The sequence below is a fragment of the Apodemus sylvaticus genome, chromosome 4, assembly GCF_947179515.1.
Source record: "Apodemus sylvaticus chromosome 4, mApoSyl1.1, whole genome shotgun sequence".
Taxonomy (NCBI): domain Eukaryota; kingdom Metazoa; phylum Chordata; class Mammalia; order Rodentia; family Muridae; genus Apodemus; species Apodemus sylvaticus.
The window spans coordinates 20,032,022-20,046,603 of record NC_067475.1 but is presented as its reverse complement, the minus strand read 5'-3'; the positions used below and the strand labels follow the sequence as shown (position 1 = coordinate 20,046,603).

Here is a 14,582-nt window from a genome sequence, read left to right as displayed (position 1 = left end):
TGACAAAATTGTATATTTTACATATAAATGTTTTAAGGAAGTAATTTTTAAAAAAAGTTTCAATGGCTTCCCATAATTTTCTATCCTAGTACACACTCCAACATCATCATCACCATCATCACCCCCCTTTCTATTTATACTATGTTAGTAACATGATGGTTCTTAGCTTATTTATTTGTATCCGTAGTTCTGGAGACCAAACCCAGTAACACATACACAACAAGGGCTCTACGTACATCTTGGCCCTGCTGTTGCCTTTGTAAGTCCTTGATATAAAGTAGATTCTCTACACATGAGTGGCAAATGATTTGTTTCTTTTACCAATCAGAGCTCTAAGTGTCTCATGTATTTGTTTCAAAGCTTAGTTGTTTTCTTGACCCATGAGATACCAGGATGCCTGCAGAAGCATCCCACAAAAACAAAAGACTATAAAAAGCAAAGGCTATTTTAATGATGCAAACAAACAAAACACTTTCATGCCTGTTTTATGAGCAGATAACTTTAGTTGAAAAGTGTCAACTACAGGCAAATGCATGGTTGGAAGTACTGCAATTTTCCTTTCAAGAGACAGGTAGGTTCCATTTTTTTACTCCAAATGTAAGCATTAATTTTGATATTTTAACAAAAACTTAACCCTCTATTATTGATTCTTTAATGGGAATGGTGTGCTATTGTATAACTAATTTTCCTGATGTTTAGCAGAGAGGAGAAAGATGGGAAATCACACTCAATCAATGACTGCTAATATCAAGTACAGTAGAGAACTCTAATGCTTAAATTCTAGGAGAGTGTACTCTAGTTGGGCCCGCAGGACAAGGTATAATACCTGTTACCCAAAGCAGGAAGAGCAGCACAGAGGAAGTGACAGTGCTTCTGAGTGAATCCAGGGCAGTAACTCCTCTTACTTCTTAAGCAGTTACTTAAAAGAGGGTGAGGAGAGGCCATGGTGCAGTCACAGACTGAAAGGTCTCCCCACCCTAACTCATACATCAAAGTCCTCACCTTCAGTGTTATAGAATTTATGCAGAGTTTTTTTTAATGTATAATGAAGGATATATGGGACCCAAGTGCAATACACCTAGAGAAGAAAGAGGAGGAAGAGAAGGGGGGAGGAAGAAGAAGAGGAGGAAGAGTTGTAGGACAGAATCAGAAGAGGAGGAAGTTAAAAGGCTAAATCTTCTTACCTGCTATGATTTACATTATGCTATCCTGTGAGCTAGCTGAGAAGAAAATGCTATATGAAAAGAGTGAGGAGGTGGCTATCTGTAAGGCAGACAAACAGACTTCACCAGAAATGAAGCCTGCTGACACGGTGATCTAGATCCTAGGCTCTAGAACTAACGAAGCCTGCTGACACGGTGATCTAGATTCTAGGCTCTAGAACTATGAGAAAAATGAACCCATCTGCTTAAGCACCTAACATGTACATCTTGGGGCAGCCTGTATTTATAATTAAGAGGTGGACGAGAATCATAGAACCTAAGATATCTTCAAGGTGAACCACTGCATAGAACTGCACAAACCTTTACTTATACACTCACTGCCGTATTCAGAGGAAACTATTACACCTATAATAGAGCTGGTAGAAAGTCTGGACAGGAAGTCAAATACTAATAATTAAAACCAGAAATGGAGGTAGGGAGAGAGTTAAAATCTGTATAGTAAAGTAGCTTAGAAGTGTGCTCACTTGCACTGTGGGGTGGGTGTAGAGAGGGTAAATTGTAGAGAATATGTAAGAGAAGTTGTAGGACAGAATCAGAAAACCCTGCAGAGGAGAGTAGCACTCATGCCAGTCATTCTCAGTATCACAGCACTGGCACTGAGGGCTGAACAAGTCTTCAATTGCTGGGGCTACTCAGAGCATAAACTTCCTTTATACATATGATAAACAGACTGAGAAAGAAATTAGGTAAACAACTCCATTAACAATAGCCATAAATAATATGAAATATCTTGGGGTAACTCTTAACAAAACAAGTGAAAACCTGTATGACAATAACTTCAAGAAGTTAACCACCAAAAAACCAAACAACCTAATCAAAACTATAGAACTAAACTGAGAATTCACAACAGAGGAATCTCAAGAATGGCTGAGAAGCACCTAAAGAAATATTCAAAGTCCTTAGTGATCAAAGAAATCCAAATCAAAACAACCCTGAGATTCCACCTTACACCAATCAGAATGACTAAGATCAAAACCTCAAGTGACAGCACATGTTGGCAAGGATGTAGAGAAAGAGGAACACTCCTCCATTTCTGGTGGGATTGTAAACTGGTACAACCACTCTGGAAATCAATGTGGAGGCTCCTTAGAAAATTGGGAATAGTGCTACCTGAGGACCCAAATACGCCTCTTATGGGCATACACCCAGAAGATGCTCCAACATCTAATAAGGACACATGCTCCTTAGGAACACACCATTTTCACAGCAGCCTTATTTATAATAGCCAGAATCTGGAAACTACCCAGATGTCCCATAACAGAAGAATAGATACAGGAAATGTGGTTCATTTACACAATGGAATACTACTTCAGCTATTAAGAACAAGGACATCCTCCTGAATTTTTCACACAAATGGATGGAACTAGAAAATATCATCCTGAGTGAGTATGCATGGTATGTACTCACTAATCTGAGAAAGAAAGAAAGAAAGAAAGAAAGAAAGAAAGAAAGAAAGAAAGAAAGAAAGAAAGAAAGAAAGAAAGAAAGAAAGAAAGAAAGAAAGAAAGAAAGAAAGAAAGAAGGAGAGATGGAAAGATGGAAAGGGAGGGGAGGGAGGGAAGAGGGAGGGGAGAGGAGTGGAGGGGAGGGGAGGAAAGGGAAGAGAAGGGATGGGAGGAAAACAAAAAGAAAAAGAGAAAGAAAAGGAGAGAAAAGAAAAGAAAAGAAAAGAAAAGAAAAGAAAAGAAAAGAAAAATAGAGAATACCCAAGATACAGTCCATAGAACTCAAAAAGGTCAACAAGCTGAAGGGCACAAGTGAGGACTCCTTAGTCCCACTTGGGAGGGAGAAGAAAGGAATCACAAGTGAGGAGCTGGGGAGGGACCTGGGAGGGAAAGTCGACAGGAGGGTGGAGGGGAGAGGGGAACCTGATCTGGTACTGGGGGAGGGAAAAGGACTGAAGCCCTGAGGGCCAGCAGAAAGAATGGAAACAGGCAACCTTGGGATATAGGAGGTTTGGGGGAAGATCCAGAATGCACCAGAGTCCTGGAAGGTGAGAGACTCTCGGGATTCAAAGGGAGACACCTTAGATGAAATGACCAACAGTAGGGAAAGGGAACTTGTAGAGCCCACCTCCAGCAGGAAGGCAGGGCATCAAATGAGGAAATGAAATCCCACAGTCACAACTCTCACCCATAATTGTTCCTGTCTAAAAGAACTGCAGGGATGGAAATGGAGAGGAGCCTGAGGAAAAGAAGGTCCAGGGGCAAGCCCAAAAGTGTGATCCAGCTCAAGGAGAGGTCCCAAGGCCTGACACTATTACTGAGGCTATGGAGCACTCACAAAAGGGAACCTAGCATGACTGCACTCCGGAAGATCCAACAAGTAACTGAAAGAGTCAGATGCAGATACTTACACCCAACCAATGGAGGGAAGGTGCTGACCTCTGTGGCTGAATTAGGGAAATGCTGGAAGAAGCTGGGGAGGAGGGTGACCCTGTAGGAGGACCAGCAGTGTCAACTAACCCAGACTCCTGAGATCTCTCAGACGCTGGATCACTAACCAGGGAGCATACACTAGCTGATATGAGGCCCCAAACACACATACAGCAGCAGACTGCCAGGTCTGGGTTTAGTCAGAGATGAACCTAACCCTCAAGAGACTGGAGGCCCCAGGGAGTTTAGCAGTCTGGTTGGGTGGGGGCTGGGGGGGGTACATTCTCATGGAGACAAGGGGTGGGAAGGAGGTATGGGATGTGGAACAGTGGAAGGGTGGATGCGGTAGGGGTGAATAAAATCTAGGGTGTAAGTAAATAAATAAATAGCAACAACAACAAAAAAGAAGACATCCAGTGACTTCTCTGAGAACCACCCCCAACCTTGTGTGCCTGCCTACTACCTAATGCATTACTAAGAGACAGGGAAAAGTAGCATCCTAATAGAGATAGGAGGTAAAGTTAATGTACAGAGAGAACAGATGCACCCAGATAAAATATATTAAATGACTCATCAAAAGAAAAAGCCATAGGATTCTAAACTGCTAAATACCTAAATTTGCAACATTGAACATGTAATATTTTAGGTATGCTCTACACATACACAGTTATTTTCTTCAATTGCCTCATTATATATTTCTGCTTTATCATATATTTCTAAATACCTTTACCCAGTCATTAAGTCTAGGTGCCCTATAATGTGATGAACAAAGAAATACCTTTGATTCAAGGCAAAGAAAAGTAAATGAGTCTTCCTTTTAACTTCCATGCACTGTAACTAATCTTTTACTTCAAAGACTTCCTTTAATCTTGTGGTTGTGGTCTGTGCTGAAGATCAAGGAGTAAGGATGGGAGACTGCAGACAACAATGATGAGGATCAGGAAGAGGACCATGCTGTAGAAGAACTTGTGTAACCAAGTCTGCTGACCAGGTTTCAGAGTTTAGCATGGAAGGCACCTGCCTACTAGGGAATCAAGAGCAATAAAGAAGAGCAGTCAGGTATCAGGGCTGAACAGAGGTGAACTGCCACGCAGGACTGGGGCAGCCTCCGCTGACCTTCATAGCAGTCCTAGAGATGCAGGAGACATTATACACTGTCTCTAAGTGTGCTAAAAAAAAAATCAGGCTTTTTACCTCCTTGTCCCCTGTACAAGGAAAATCAGCTCACTGAGGTGAATCACAGAGTAAGGCTGCTCGGCCAGCACATACAGAAACAGCTATCAGGTCCTTCACTGAAGTGGAAACTCAGTCAGCAACAAACGTGAGTGCAAACCCAGCACTGATGGCTCTGATTCTCACTATTTCTAACAGCAATGAAAGCTGTGATGGATATTTTTCAAGGAATCATCAAGGAAATGAATTGCATCATGAAATTATATTGCATGAGAGGAACAAAAAGGATAAATCAAGCCAGCTTTTTAGGGAGATGACAGAATTGTTGAACCCACCAACTAAATTATGGGTCCTGGATTATTGGCCAAGTTTTAGACATTCAAACTTTGTTGTTATATGTTCTATGATGTTATATGTTATATGAGTTCCATAGCATATTTTGTTCCATGCATACTACAAAGACAGTGCACTTAAGCCTTCCCCCTCTCTAAATCTTCATTGAATATCAATAGAAAAAATATTAAATTGACTGTCAGTGTTAGACTCACTACTAGGTATGTATTTATATAAAAATCTGTCAACACTCCAACATACCATGGTTCTTTGTACAGAGCCATATTGGGGTGTCAAGCCACCTTGGTAGGAACTCGACATTGATCAAGGTGAACATCCTCTCCTGGACTTTGTTGAGCAGTGATTCCTGTGCTAGTCAGGATCCTGCTCCATCTAGAGTGGAGAGGCTCAGAGTGAAGGTGAAGTTCATTACTCCTCCAACGAATTCCTGAATTAAGCAGGTGACCCGCCCAGCTGCCTGAGCAGTGGCATTTAGGAGGAGGGACTCGCCCAAACCCTTAACTTGTCAGACCCCAATTAAACTTGGGGCCTAGATCAGCAATTGGGTTGTCCTTGCCTCCGTTCCTTTTCGCCGCCCCTCCATCTATCCCCAGCTTCTCTTCCGGAGACCCAGTTCACTGTGGCTGCAGGCAGCTATAGTTCTTCACCTTAAATTTTACTAAAGTAGTTAAAATAGAATACACATTTTTGTTTACATTCCTACGAATTATGTTTTTATACCTGTTTCCTCTATAGGTTTTTCTGTGTTCCCCATTCCACAGACCTGCCACCTGGTTTGCCATCTGTCTCCTTTCCTCAGGTACTGACTGAGATCTCATACAACCTACTTACTGTCTCCTAAGTGTCAGCACTAGGCTGAGCCCACAGAGAGTCACATAATCTACAGCAATCTGCCTTATCTCAGCAAAATCTATTTCATATAGCCTACTCTAAGATCTGGTAATAAAATGACCTTGAACTATCCTGTGTATTTATTTATCCATTATTTACAATGGAATCCACAGCAGAGATTGGTGCCCAATATTCACATAATTACTCAACTGAAAGAATGAGCACAGAATGAATGAATTAATGGGGGAATGGTCTTAAGTCATATCAAAGACGAAGCAAGTATAAAATTATTAGTCTGGAGAAAACTTCATTCTATACTTAAAAAAAAAGATTATTATTCTGTACCCTAATTTAATGACAGTATTCAAACCAGCTATTCATACACACTTTCCTAAAGGACACAATGATAACAAAGTAAGTATGCCTCTGTTTGCAAAAGTAATATACGTGGGACACAGACACAAAGTCACATGCCATACTCTGACTAGTAAAACACTATGTGAAAAGTATGTTGGAAATTATTTGAGAGTAACTTCCTAGTTCATATTAAAAAGAAGCCCATGATGAAATCTGTATAAGTGAGACGAGTCATAAATCAGTTAACTACCCTTACTAAATACTTTTTATAAACTTTTAGAATGTCTAGCTAGATCTTTAAGCTAGGAATATACACTGTCCCAGAAGAGCCACTGGGCTCAGGAATTCAAGTTCTGGTGAGATGAAATGGAACATCTTCTTGATGCTGCTGGACGTGATTCACACTCTAATGCAGATTATTTCGGTCATCTGCCCTTTCAATGATATATTAAACACGACTAAAATTAGGCAAGGCACTCTTTTTGCAACACCATCTACTTCTAGTAAAAAAAAATAAAAGTTCTATACATGTTCTTCATATTAGAAAAAGTATTTATCTAAAATTCTAATAGTTCTTCAAACCCTCAAATTGAGTTTTGCTGAGAAAATTACCATATTTACTCTGATATATTATTTTTAAGTGGCTCTAATTCAATATTCTTTCAGAGACTTTTTTTTTTTTTTCAAATCAGCAAAGAATTATTAGGCACAAAAGGCCTGGTCAAAGAATGAGTTTCTTTCAGAGGACAGAAAAACCTGGGAATTTTTTTCTTCTATTTACTTCTATTGCAGTACAAACTGAGAATGATGTCAAGATCATAAAAACACAAGAAGGCAAGCCCTCATATATCTGAGAAAATGCTTCAATAAAAGGACATCCTTAACGTCACAGGGAAGACACCTCAATCCTCCAACCATGTTTAAATGCATCTGACAGCCAAATATGCATAAAAGCAAGTTATTAACTGAAATCAATGTAAGTTCTTCATTATCCACAATAGCTCCACTCTATGGTGACATACAACAGAGAATACAGGGAAAAGTAAAATCTGGTCTCTCAATGTAGGCACGAACCTCAGTAATGACTGTATGAAAGAAAGACTCCTGGCTTGTCATGGAAGACAGATCATATGCTGTTCACATAGGAAGCTGCTTTAAACAATCAGCATCTCAGGAGGACAAAGGGGAAAGGAGGTCTTCACCACGTTTTACATTCACAGTTTGGTAACTTCATGAAGTGTATGTTCCCAAATAAAAAGGCCTGGTAGTTACTTATTTTACTGGATAACATTTTAAAAAGTCCTGGATAACAAGTCACTATCCTCAAAGAAAGAAAACAAGTATAGAGCAAAGGTACAGACAACTTTATTACACTTCTTTCCAAACTTCAAAATGCATTTATTACTGACGTTAGATCTAATATATAATATACTATATTACAAAGCAGAAGACATTTAGAATCAGATATATCACATTTCTCTGTACTGCCCAAAATATATCTTTGAAAGAATATCAGCAACAACACACAGTAGTCTATAACCCCGAAAATATTTCTCCAGTATCAGAAACATTAAATTGAAACTTATCTTATGCCATTTCCTCCAACATAAAGGTGCAGCCAAGCTATCTTCTACATGTCTTACTGTTGACAACTAAAAATTATGTATTCCATGAAAACACCCACTCACTACCTTACATATATTTCCTTTAGTAGATAACAGGATCTTTTTAAATTAACTAAAATAAAAGAATACTGTTCCCCCACTACAAGCAAGGGTAAAATATCTCTTTATTTTGGTTTGTTTTGCTTTTATAGCCACCTAAACAGTGTCAGCTTTCCAAGACGCCTAAGTCTACAATGAGCTCTACCAGTCTCTGCTGAATCTGCCTCCTGATGTTTGCTCTATGGGAGAATTTACAGTCAACTTTGAACATTCCTTAATGATGAACCTGACAGTAAACGTAGGCACTGTAATGACATAAGGGGCTCACTTCCCTAATTAGACAAGAACATTATCTGCTCATCTACCGCTGCTTCAGCCAACCTTACAAAGAGACCCTGTACCGCCATCATGACTGAAGCAGTGAGAGCAGTGTAAATGCATTGCAGGGGTCAGGCCATTTCCTTTCCATCCTTTGCCTTTGCATTTGTGAGCTACCAATTAGGACACACCATGTTCAGTCTTCTCGTTTTCACAAATGGAAATTGTTAGGAAAGCACACCACTTGTTCTAGTTTTCATGAGCCAAATGTAAAACAGATTTTGCTATGAGATGTAAGAAAGAAAACGTGAATGAAAGGTATGTGCTAGCTGCTTAGGGGGGAGCAGGGCTCAGAGTCACTGCACGTTAAGAGCACGTGCTGAAACTTCATGGTGCCAGTCACGTAATTTTGTGTATTTGGGACTAAAGACGTGAAGGGGTATCTTTTCCCTGTGGAAATAAAAAGAAGAGTGATAGAAGAGTCATAAGAAGGTGGAAGGAAAAGGTTCTACACTAATGCCAACATGCAGAAAACATGCCTTGCAAAAGCTTACTTTCAGACAGCTGTTTTGTTAAAAAAAAAAAAAATAGCGAAAGTTTAGAGATAGAGAGCTTTTGGAAATACAGAAATTAGTCTGCAGAGTCCTCCTGGAAATATTCTTTTATGCACCAAATAAATGGAATCCAAGACAACACAGAAACCCATTCACTGAGATCTGAACTGTTAGTAAAATACCCTTTGCCAATTCATTATTTCAATATTACAGAGAAAATGCTTTAGACATAAAATCCAGACACTCTCAACTAATTTGCAAATCTGTTGCTACACATTTAGGTCACACTAAAGGGACTATGGGTTAAATCCTTAGTTTCTATTTACAAAAACAGTAAAACTGCAACATTATACTTGAAAGTTTGAAGACAACAAACTGAGACCATTCAGGAAAAGAAAGCATTCAATTCATAAAGAGAGGACTTACTTTGCCTTCTTCGTATTGTCATTTTCAGATTCTTTCACTGCAATGTAATTAAGATCCAAAATTAACCTTTAAAATGTTTAACTTAAAAATCCCTGACATAATTATCTGTATGAATGTCAAATGTTATACCCTCACAGACAACTAAAACAAATCCATATCATTATCACACTGGCTATACACCAAGGCTTATATGTACCTCTTTTCAGTACAACTCCCCAGACTGGAATCTTTTTATGTACAACGTAATTTAAAAGCAACCTTTGCTAGGACTGGTCTCTGTGACTGCCAATAAGCCTAAACATTCCTATCAGAGCCCAACCACTCCCCTCCAGGATCTCTAGAAGCTCACTCACGATGCTCAGTCCCAGTGATCTGGGCAAGGATCCGGAAGGAACGAGACTGAGTCGTTCCAGTCCGGGGACGCCAGTCCTCGGTGTCCTCGATCAGCCTTTTCTTGCTGGCATCGCTGTGAGTGGGGATGTGATAAAATTCCGTGTTGCGCTCCACAATGTGTTTTCTAGGTGGGCTACAAAAAAGGAAAAAACAATAAATACAATTTAAGTTGCATTGATGATAAAAAAATTCTTTGATAAGCTATTAATTATATATCTACTTCTCAATATCCCATATATATATATATATATATATATATATATATATAGTTTGTTTACGTAAATATACTCAATTAAAATACCCTTCTAAATAAACATAGTAGTAAAACACATCTATAGGTTAGAGTAAACTGTGCTGAAGGATTATACTGAAAAGAAAGATTACCGTTTAGGTGGAATTTTCCTTTTAAGTGACAGAAGGAGGCAGCAGAAGAAAGATTCCCAACATGAAGAAAAGGAAAGGAAAAAGAATAAGGAAAACAGACAACAGAAAGCCTACAGCGATAAAAAAAAAAATCCAACAATTTCAAAGTACTTGTGATATTCATACTGGGTCATATAAAACAATATGAACTATGATTTAGCCATTATATATGAATATTTCTTCTAGAATGCTATAATGGATTGGCTTTCACAAATTAGATTATTGTATATTTACTACGCTCCAGAACCAATAATGGTTTATATGGAAAAACTAGCAATTTCAACTATAATTTTGAAAAGTGTTATTAATCACAACTTTCTCAATTGTATCTACAGCATCTTCCGTCCTAAACAGAGCCGTTGTCCAGGTCAGCACAGTGAAGATGTGCAATTTCTCTAAGGGACCAAGGCTTAAACGCTGCCTCCTTCACTCTTTGGATGCAACTCTGAACAAGTCTATCTTACTGAGCCGCAAGCTTTTACATTAACAAAGGAAAACACACTACATAACGTGGTGCTGTGAGAATTAATCTGATCATACATGCCAAGGACAAGTAAAGTATGATATTCAAACATTGAGTTCATGTTTTTAGTAATATAGTATAAAATTAAGAGAGTCATGATATACATGACTTAGCATTTCAGGATCAATTGAATAAAATAAGTATTTCCTACTTCTCCTGAAATATGTCAAACGCCAGATATTATAAGCTATGGGTTTAATTTCATAAAATCAAACAAAATGAGCTCAAGTCTTGTCTGGTGGAATGCTGTGCTAAGATGTGAGTAGAGAAAATGTTCCAAATGTGTCTAGATGTGGATGTCAGACCTGCTAGGCTAACTCACCCTGGAATACGACAACAGTGCAGGACTGGCAGCATTAAGGCTGCCGTAGCTTCCAAACTACCTCAGCACCTGAAGAACCCTAGCTTTGAATTCATGTGAGCAGTCTGAAGGACTGCGCTCTCCAGTCAGTGTGCTTTATAGAAGCCACTAACTGCTCTAAGTATCTGACCTGAAAACTGGGGACTGTCTTAAAGGTGGTTCTGAGGAATAAATAGGGTAGATGATGCACATAAATGGCTTTCCACAGATTGCAATCCACAGGACTCATCATATCGCTCTTTCAATAAGATTACAAACTTAGCTGCACTGTCTGAGCTAAGACTATAGATCATTAATATACATAACAGATATTTGTGCAGAAAAAAATAGAGTAAGACACATAATTCACAGAGATATTTCATCATGACTGTGTAAGTAAACTACTTAATATTTATGAATACTGAACAATAACCAATCCTTTTAAAAATAAACAAAAATTTTAGAAACTGAGAAAAACAAGTTATTTATAAAAACATGGTCGTCACCTGATCAGGTGAAGGCTCAATAGATGCCCCAACAAAGGGAAATCGGGCGGGGGGGGGGGGGGGGAAGGTGAGAGTGGGTTGGGCGGAGGGGCATATATGTGGAGGAGGGTTGGGGGTCTTTGGGGAGGGGAAAAATTGGGAAATGGTTTACCACTGGCAATATAAATAAAGATGATATTCAATAAATAAAAAAATAAGAAAATAAAAATACAGTTTTGGCATATAAAAGGCTTTTAATTTTATATAATTTCTGAAATTTTTATAGCTGATACAAACCTTATTAATTTTAAACTTCTCTTTAATTAGTGTCCAAAAGCATTACTTATTCTTAAATTACTGCCAATGTCAAGTATAAGTTCTTTTATGTAGCCCAGGCTGATCTCAATACCTGACAGGTGACTCAGGCTGATGCTCTAACCCTGATCCTCTTGTTCCCATCTCCCAGCACTAGAATTATATTTAGTGAATTATAGGTGTTTGCCATCACATTCAGCCTACACACTGACAGGGATAGAACCTAGAATCTTGTAAACATAATTTGTTTTAGCCTCTATATGAGTTCCATCTATAATGACATGAAACAATGGCTTCAAGGTAAGGCACAAAGAATAATAACACAATACCATGAAGTAGTTACCATGACATGTTTACAGAAAATATATCACAGGCCTCATGGCAATTACCACCACAAAAACAAAGCATTTCTAAACATTACCTCATATTTCCTCATTGTGAAAATTTAATACGATGATTACACTAAAAATATTAATGATTTTAAAATTAAAGGTTTTTTAAATTAAGATATTTTAAAATCTTTGGAAAATAGAAAAAACTGAACTTTCAAGAGCAAGTAATTTATTTCAAAATGTAGACCTTCAAAATTAGGAAGGCCACCCACAGTTATTTCTTAAAACAATACAAAGTAGCCGGGTGGTGGCGGGGTGCACGCCTGTAATCCCAGCACTCTGGGAGGCAGAGGCAGGTGGATTTCTGAGTTCCAGGACAGCCTGGTCTACAGAGTGAGTTCCAGGACAGCCAGGGCTATACAGAGAAACCGGCTTGAAAAAACCAAATCCAAAAAAACAAAAACAAAAACAAAAAAAAACAAAAAACAAAAACAACAACAACAACAACAAAAAACAAAAAAAAACAAAGTAAGGGACATCAAATTACATCTCTAGCTCTAGGGCATGCTGCTTGCAATGCTAGCTGCCCCTTCAGTGAGCTTTAGTAACATTTTCTACTGTAGGGATGAGGGCATTCTGAACATACCCGTGGATTCATATACAGGCTTCTGGTGTGAAATGCACCCCCCACCAAATATTCCTTAACACATCTGAAAATACTTGCAATGCAATGACCCTAAGAATATTTTATGAGATGGTAAATTGGAAAGTTAGAGAGAGAATGGTGAAAATTACAAGACAAACCATGAGGTGGGTACTTACACAGTGCCAGGGTTACTGCAGGAGAGAGAGTACGCACAAAAGAGATGTGACAGGGAAGACAGGGAGGTTCCCAGGGTGACAGGGACAAACAAACAGAGAAAGATAAAAAAAAAATGAAACAGCAAAATCCAAGCAATCTAAGAGATAGAACACAAACACCATGCTTCAAAATAATTACGGAAACCACAGACAAGTAGGCACCATGTTAGCCAAAACTCTCGCACTACTACTAAAAGGACAAGGGTTTACCAGCTGTTTTTATCCCACCAAGCACTGGCAACCTCATGTGCTAATGTTAGTTCAAGTCCTAATTCCTAAATACCAAGGAAGAACCTTTTTTTTTTTTAATGCCTAGGATTTTACAAAAATTATTTTGGTATGAACTTACTCTTATTCTCCTATAAAAGCACATAATAAAGTACAATCTGAAGTATCATTTAGAAATCAGTTTAAGAATGGATTTTAAAATCAGAAAAGAAACTTCAGTCTCACATTATAGAAGTATATAAGAACAACTAAAATCTCTTCCCATAAATCACCCTGATCACGGAAGAGAATGTTCCACTAAATTTTCTCACATGGCCATTGATGAAAATGTAGAAAGAACAGCAGACTAGGAATCGTGGGCTCTTTATCAATGTTAACACTTCTCCCTTCTACCCATAGCCACCACCAGAAAGCTCAGAAGTAGTATTTGGAAATTACATAGTTCTGTATTACAAGGAATAGAATTACTGCCCAAAAAGGCATATCTGATTTGATGTGGTGAAAGAACTCAGTTAATACGTGAAAGGGAGAAATTTTAAAATGCAATTCATTCACATAGCCTAACATGGGCAAAATTATTAAATACAAATGCATCTGTGTTCTATTAGAGATAGAGAACCAAGTTTAAATTCTATATGCTGGTTCCTTGACTCTGCAATAAAATTTAGTCAGAGTAGAAATGCACTATAAGCAAATTGAGGGAAACTACCTACCAACTTTATGTTAAAACTGGACAGAGCTTTGGTATTTCTATATGTTGGTGTCAGCATAAACACAACAGAGACCTAGTCCCACTAAGTGAGCGGAGCACAGCAACAGGTCATCCCCTGCATTACCCTTCTTTTCTCACAGGGTACAGAGCAGTTCTCAACCTTGCTAATGCTGAGACCATATTAACATAGTTCCTCATGATGTGGTGACCCCCAACCTTAAAATTATTCTCATAGCTACTTCATAACTATAATTTTGCTACTGTTATGAATCATAACATAGATAATTTGTATTTTCCTATAGTCTTAGACAACCCTGGGGAAATGGTCACTTGACCCCACCCCACCCCAAAGGGGCTGCAACCCACAGGCTGCGCTAGTAAAGCATTCTCAACACCATATTGCAAGAATATCACTTTGAATCATAATCTCTTATACACAATTATTGGAGTACACTCCAACAGTTAAAAGGTTAGAGGAAATGTTTTGTGTTAACATGAAATCATGGAGGCAATGTTGTGTGTTGAAGGCTATGAGCAGATAGTTGACTGATTTCAACCTAGAGACCAATTGGAATAGTCAACAAATACTTTCACATATGTTACAAATTATGCTCAAACAGATATGCTTCATATGCAATAATGACCATGGGAGAACCAGATAAGCTGCACTAGCTAAGAGGTCCATTCCCCACCTC

At 38.5% G+C, this 14,582-nt stretch overlaps 1 protein-coding gene across 6 annotated transcripts in view; it reads right to left on the bottom strand.

Moving 5' to 3' along the window:
- The window catches only part of Pdlim5 (PDZ and LIM domain 5), a 174,369-nt gene that overhangs the window by 66,590 nt on the left and 93,197 nt on the right, over positions 1-14,582 (bottom strand). For 4 of the 6 annotated variants that reach the window (XM_052179129.1, XM_052179130.1, XM_052179132.1 and 1 more), the window contains 2 exons: positions 9,629-9,801; positions 9,276-9,312 (listed from right to left, as the gene is read on the bottom strand). In XM_052179129.1, coding sequence (XP_052035089.1) covers positions 9,276-9,312; positions 9,629-9,801 — 210 coding nt within the window. Of the gene's footprint in view, positions 1-7,685; positions 8,746-9,275; positions 9,313-9,628; positions 9,802-14,582 lie in introns of those variants that run through there. The other 2 variants (XM_052179135.1, XM_052179134.1) reach the window with 2 other exon arrangements.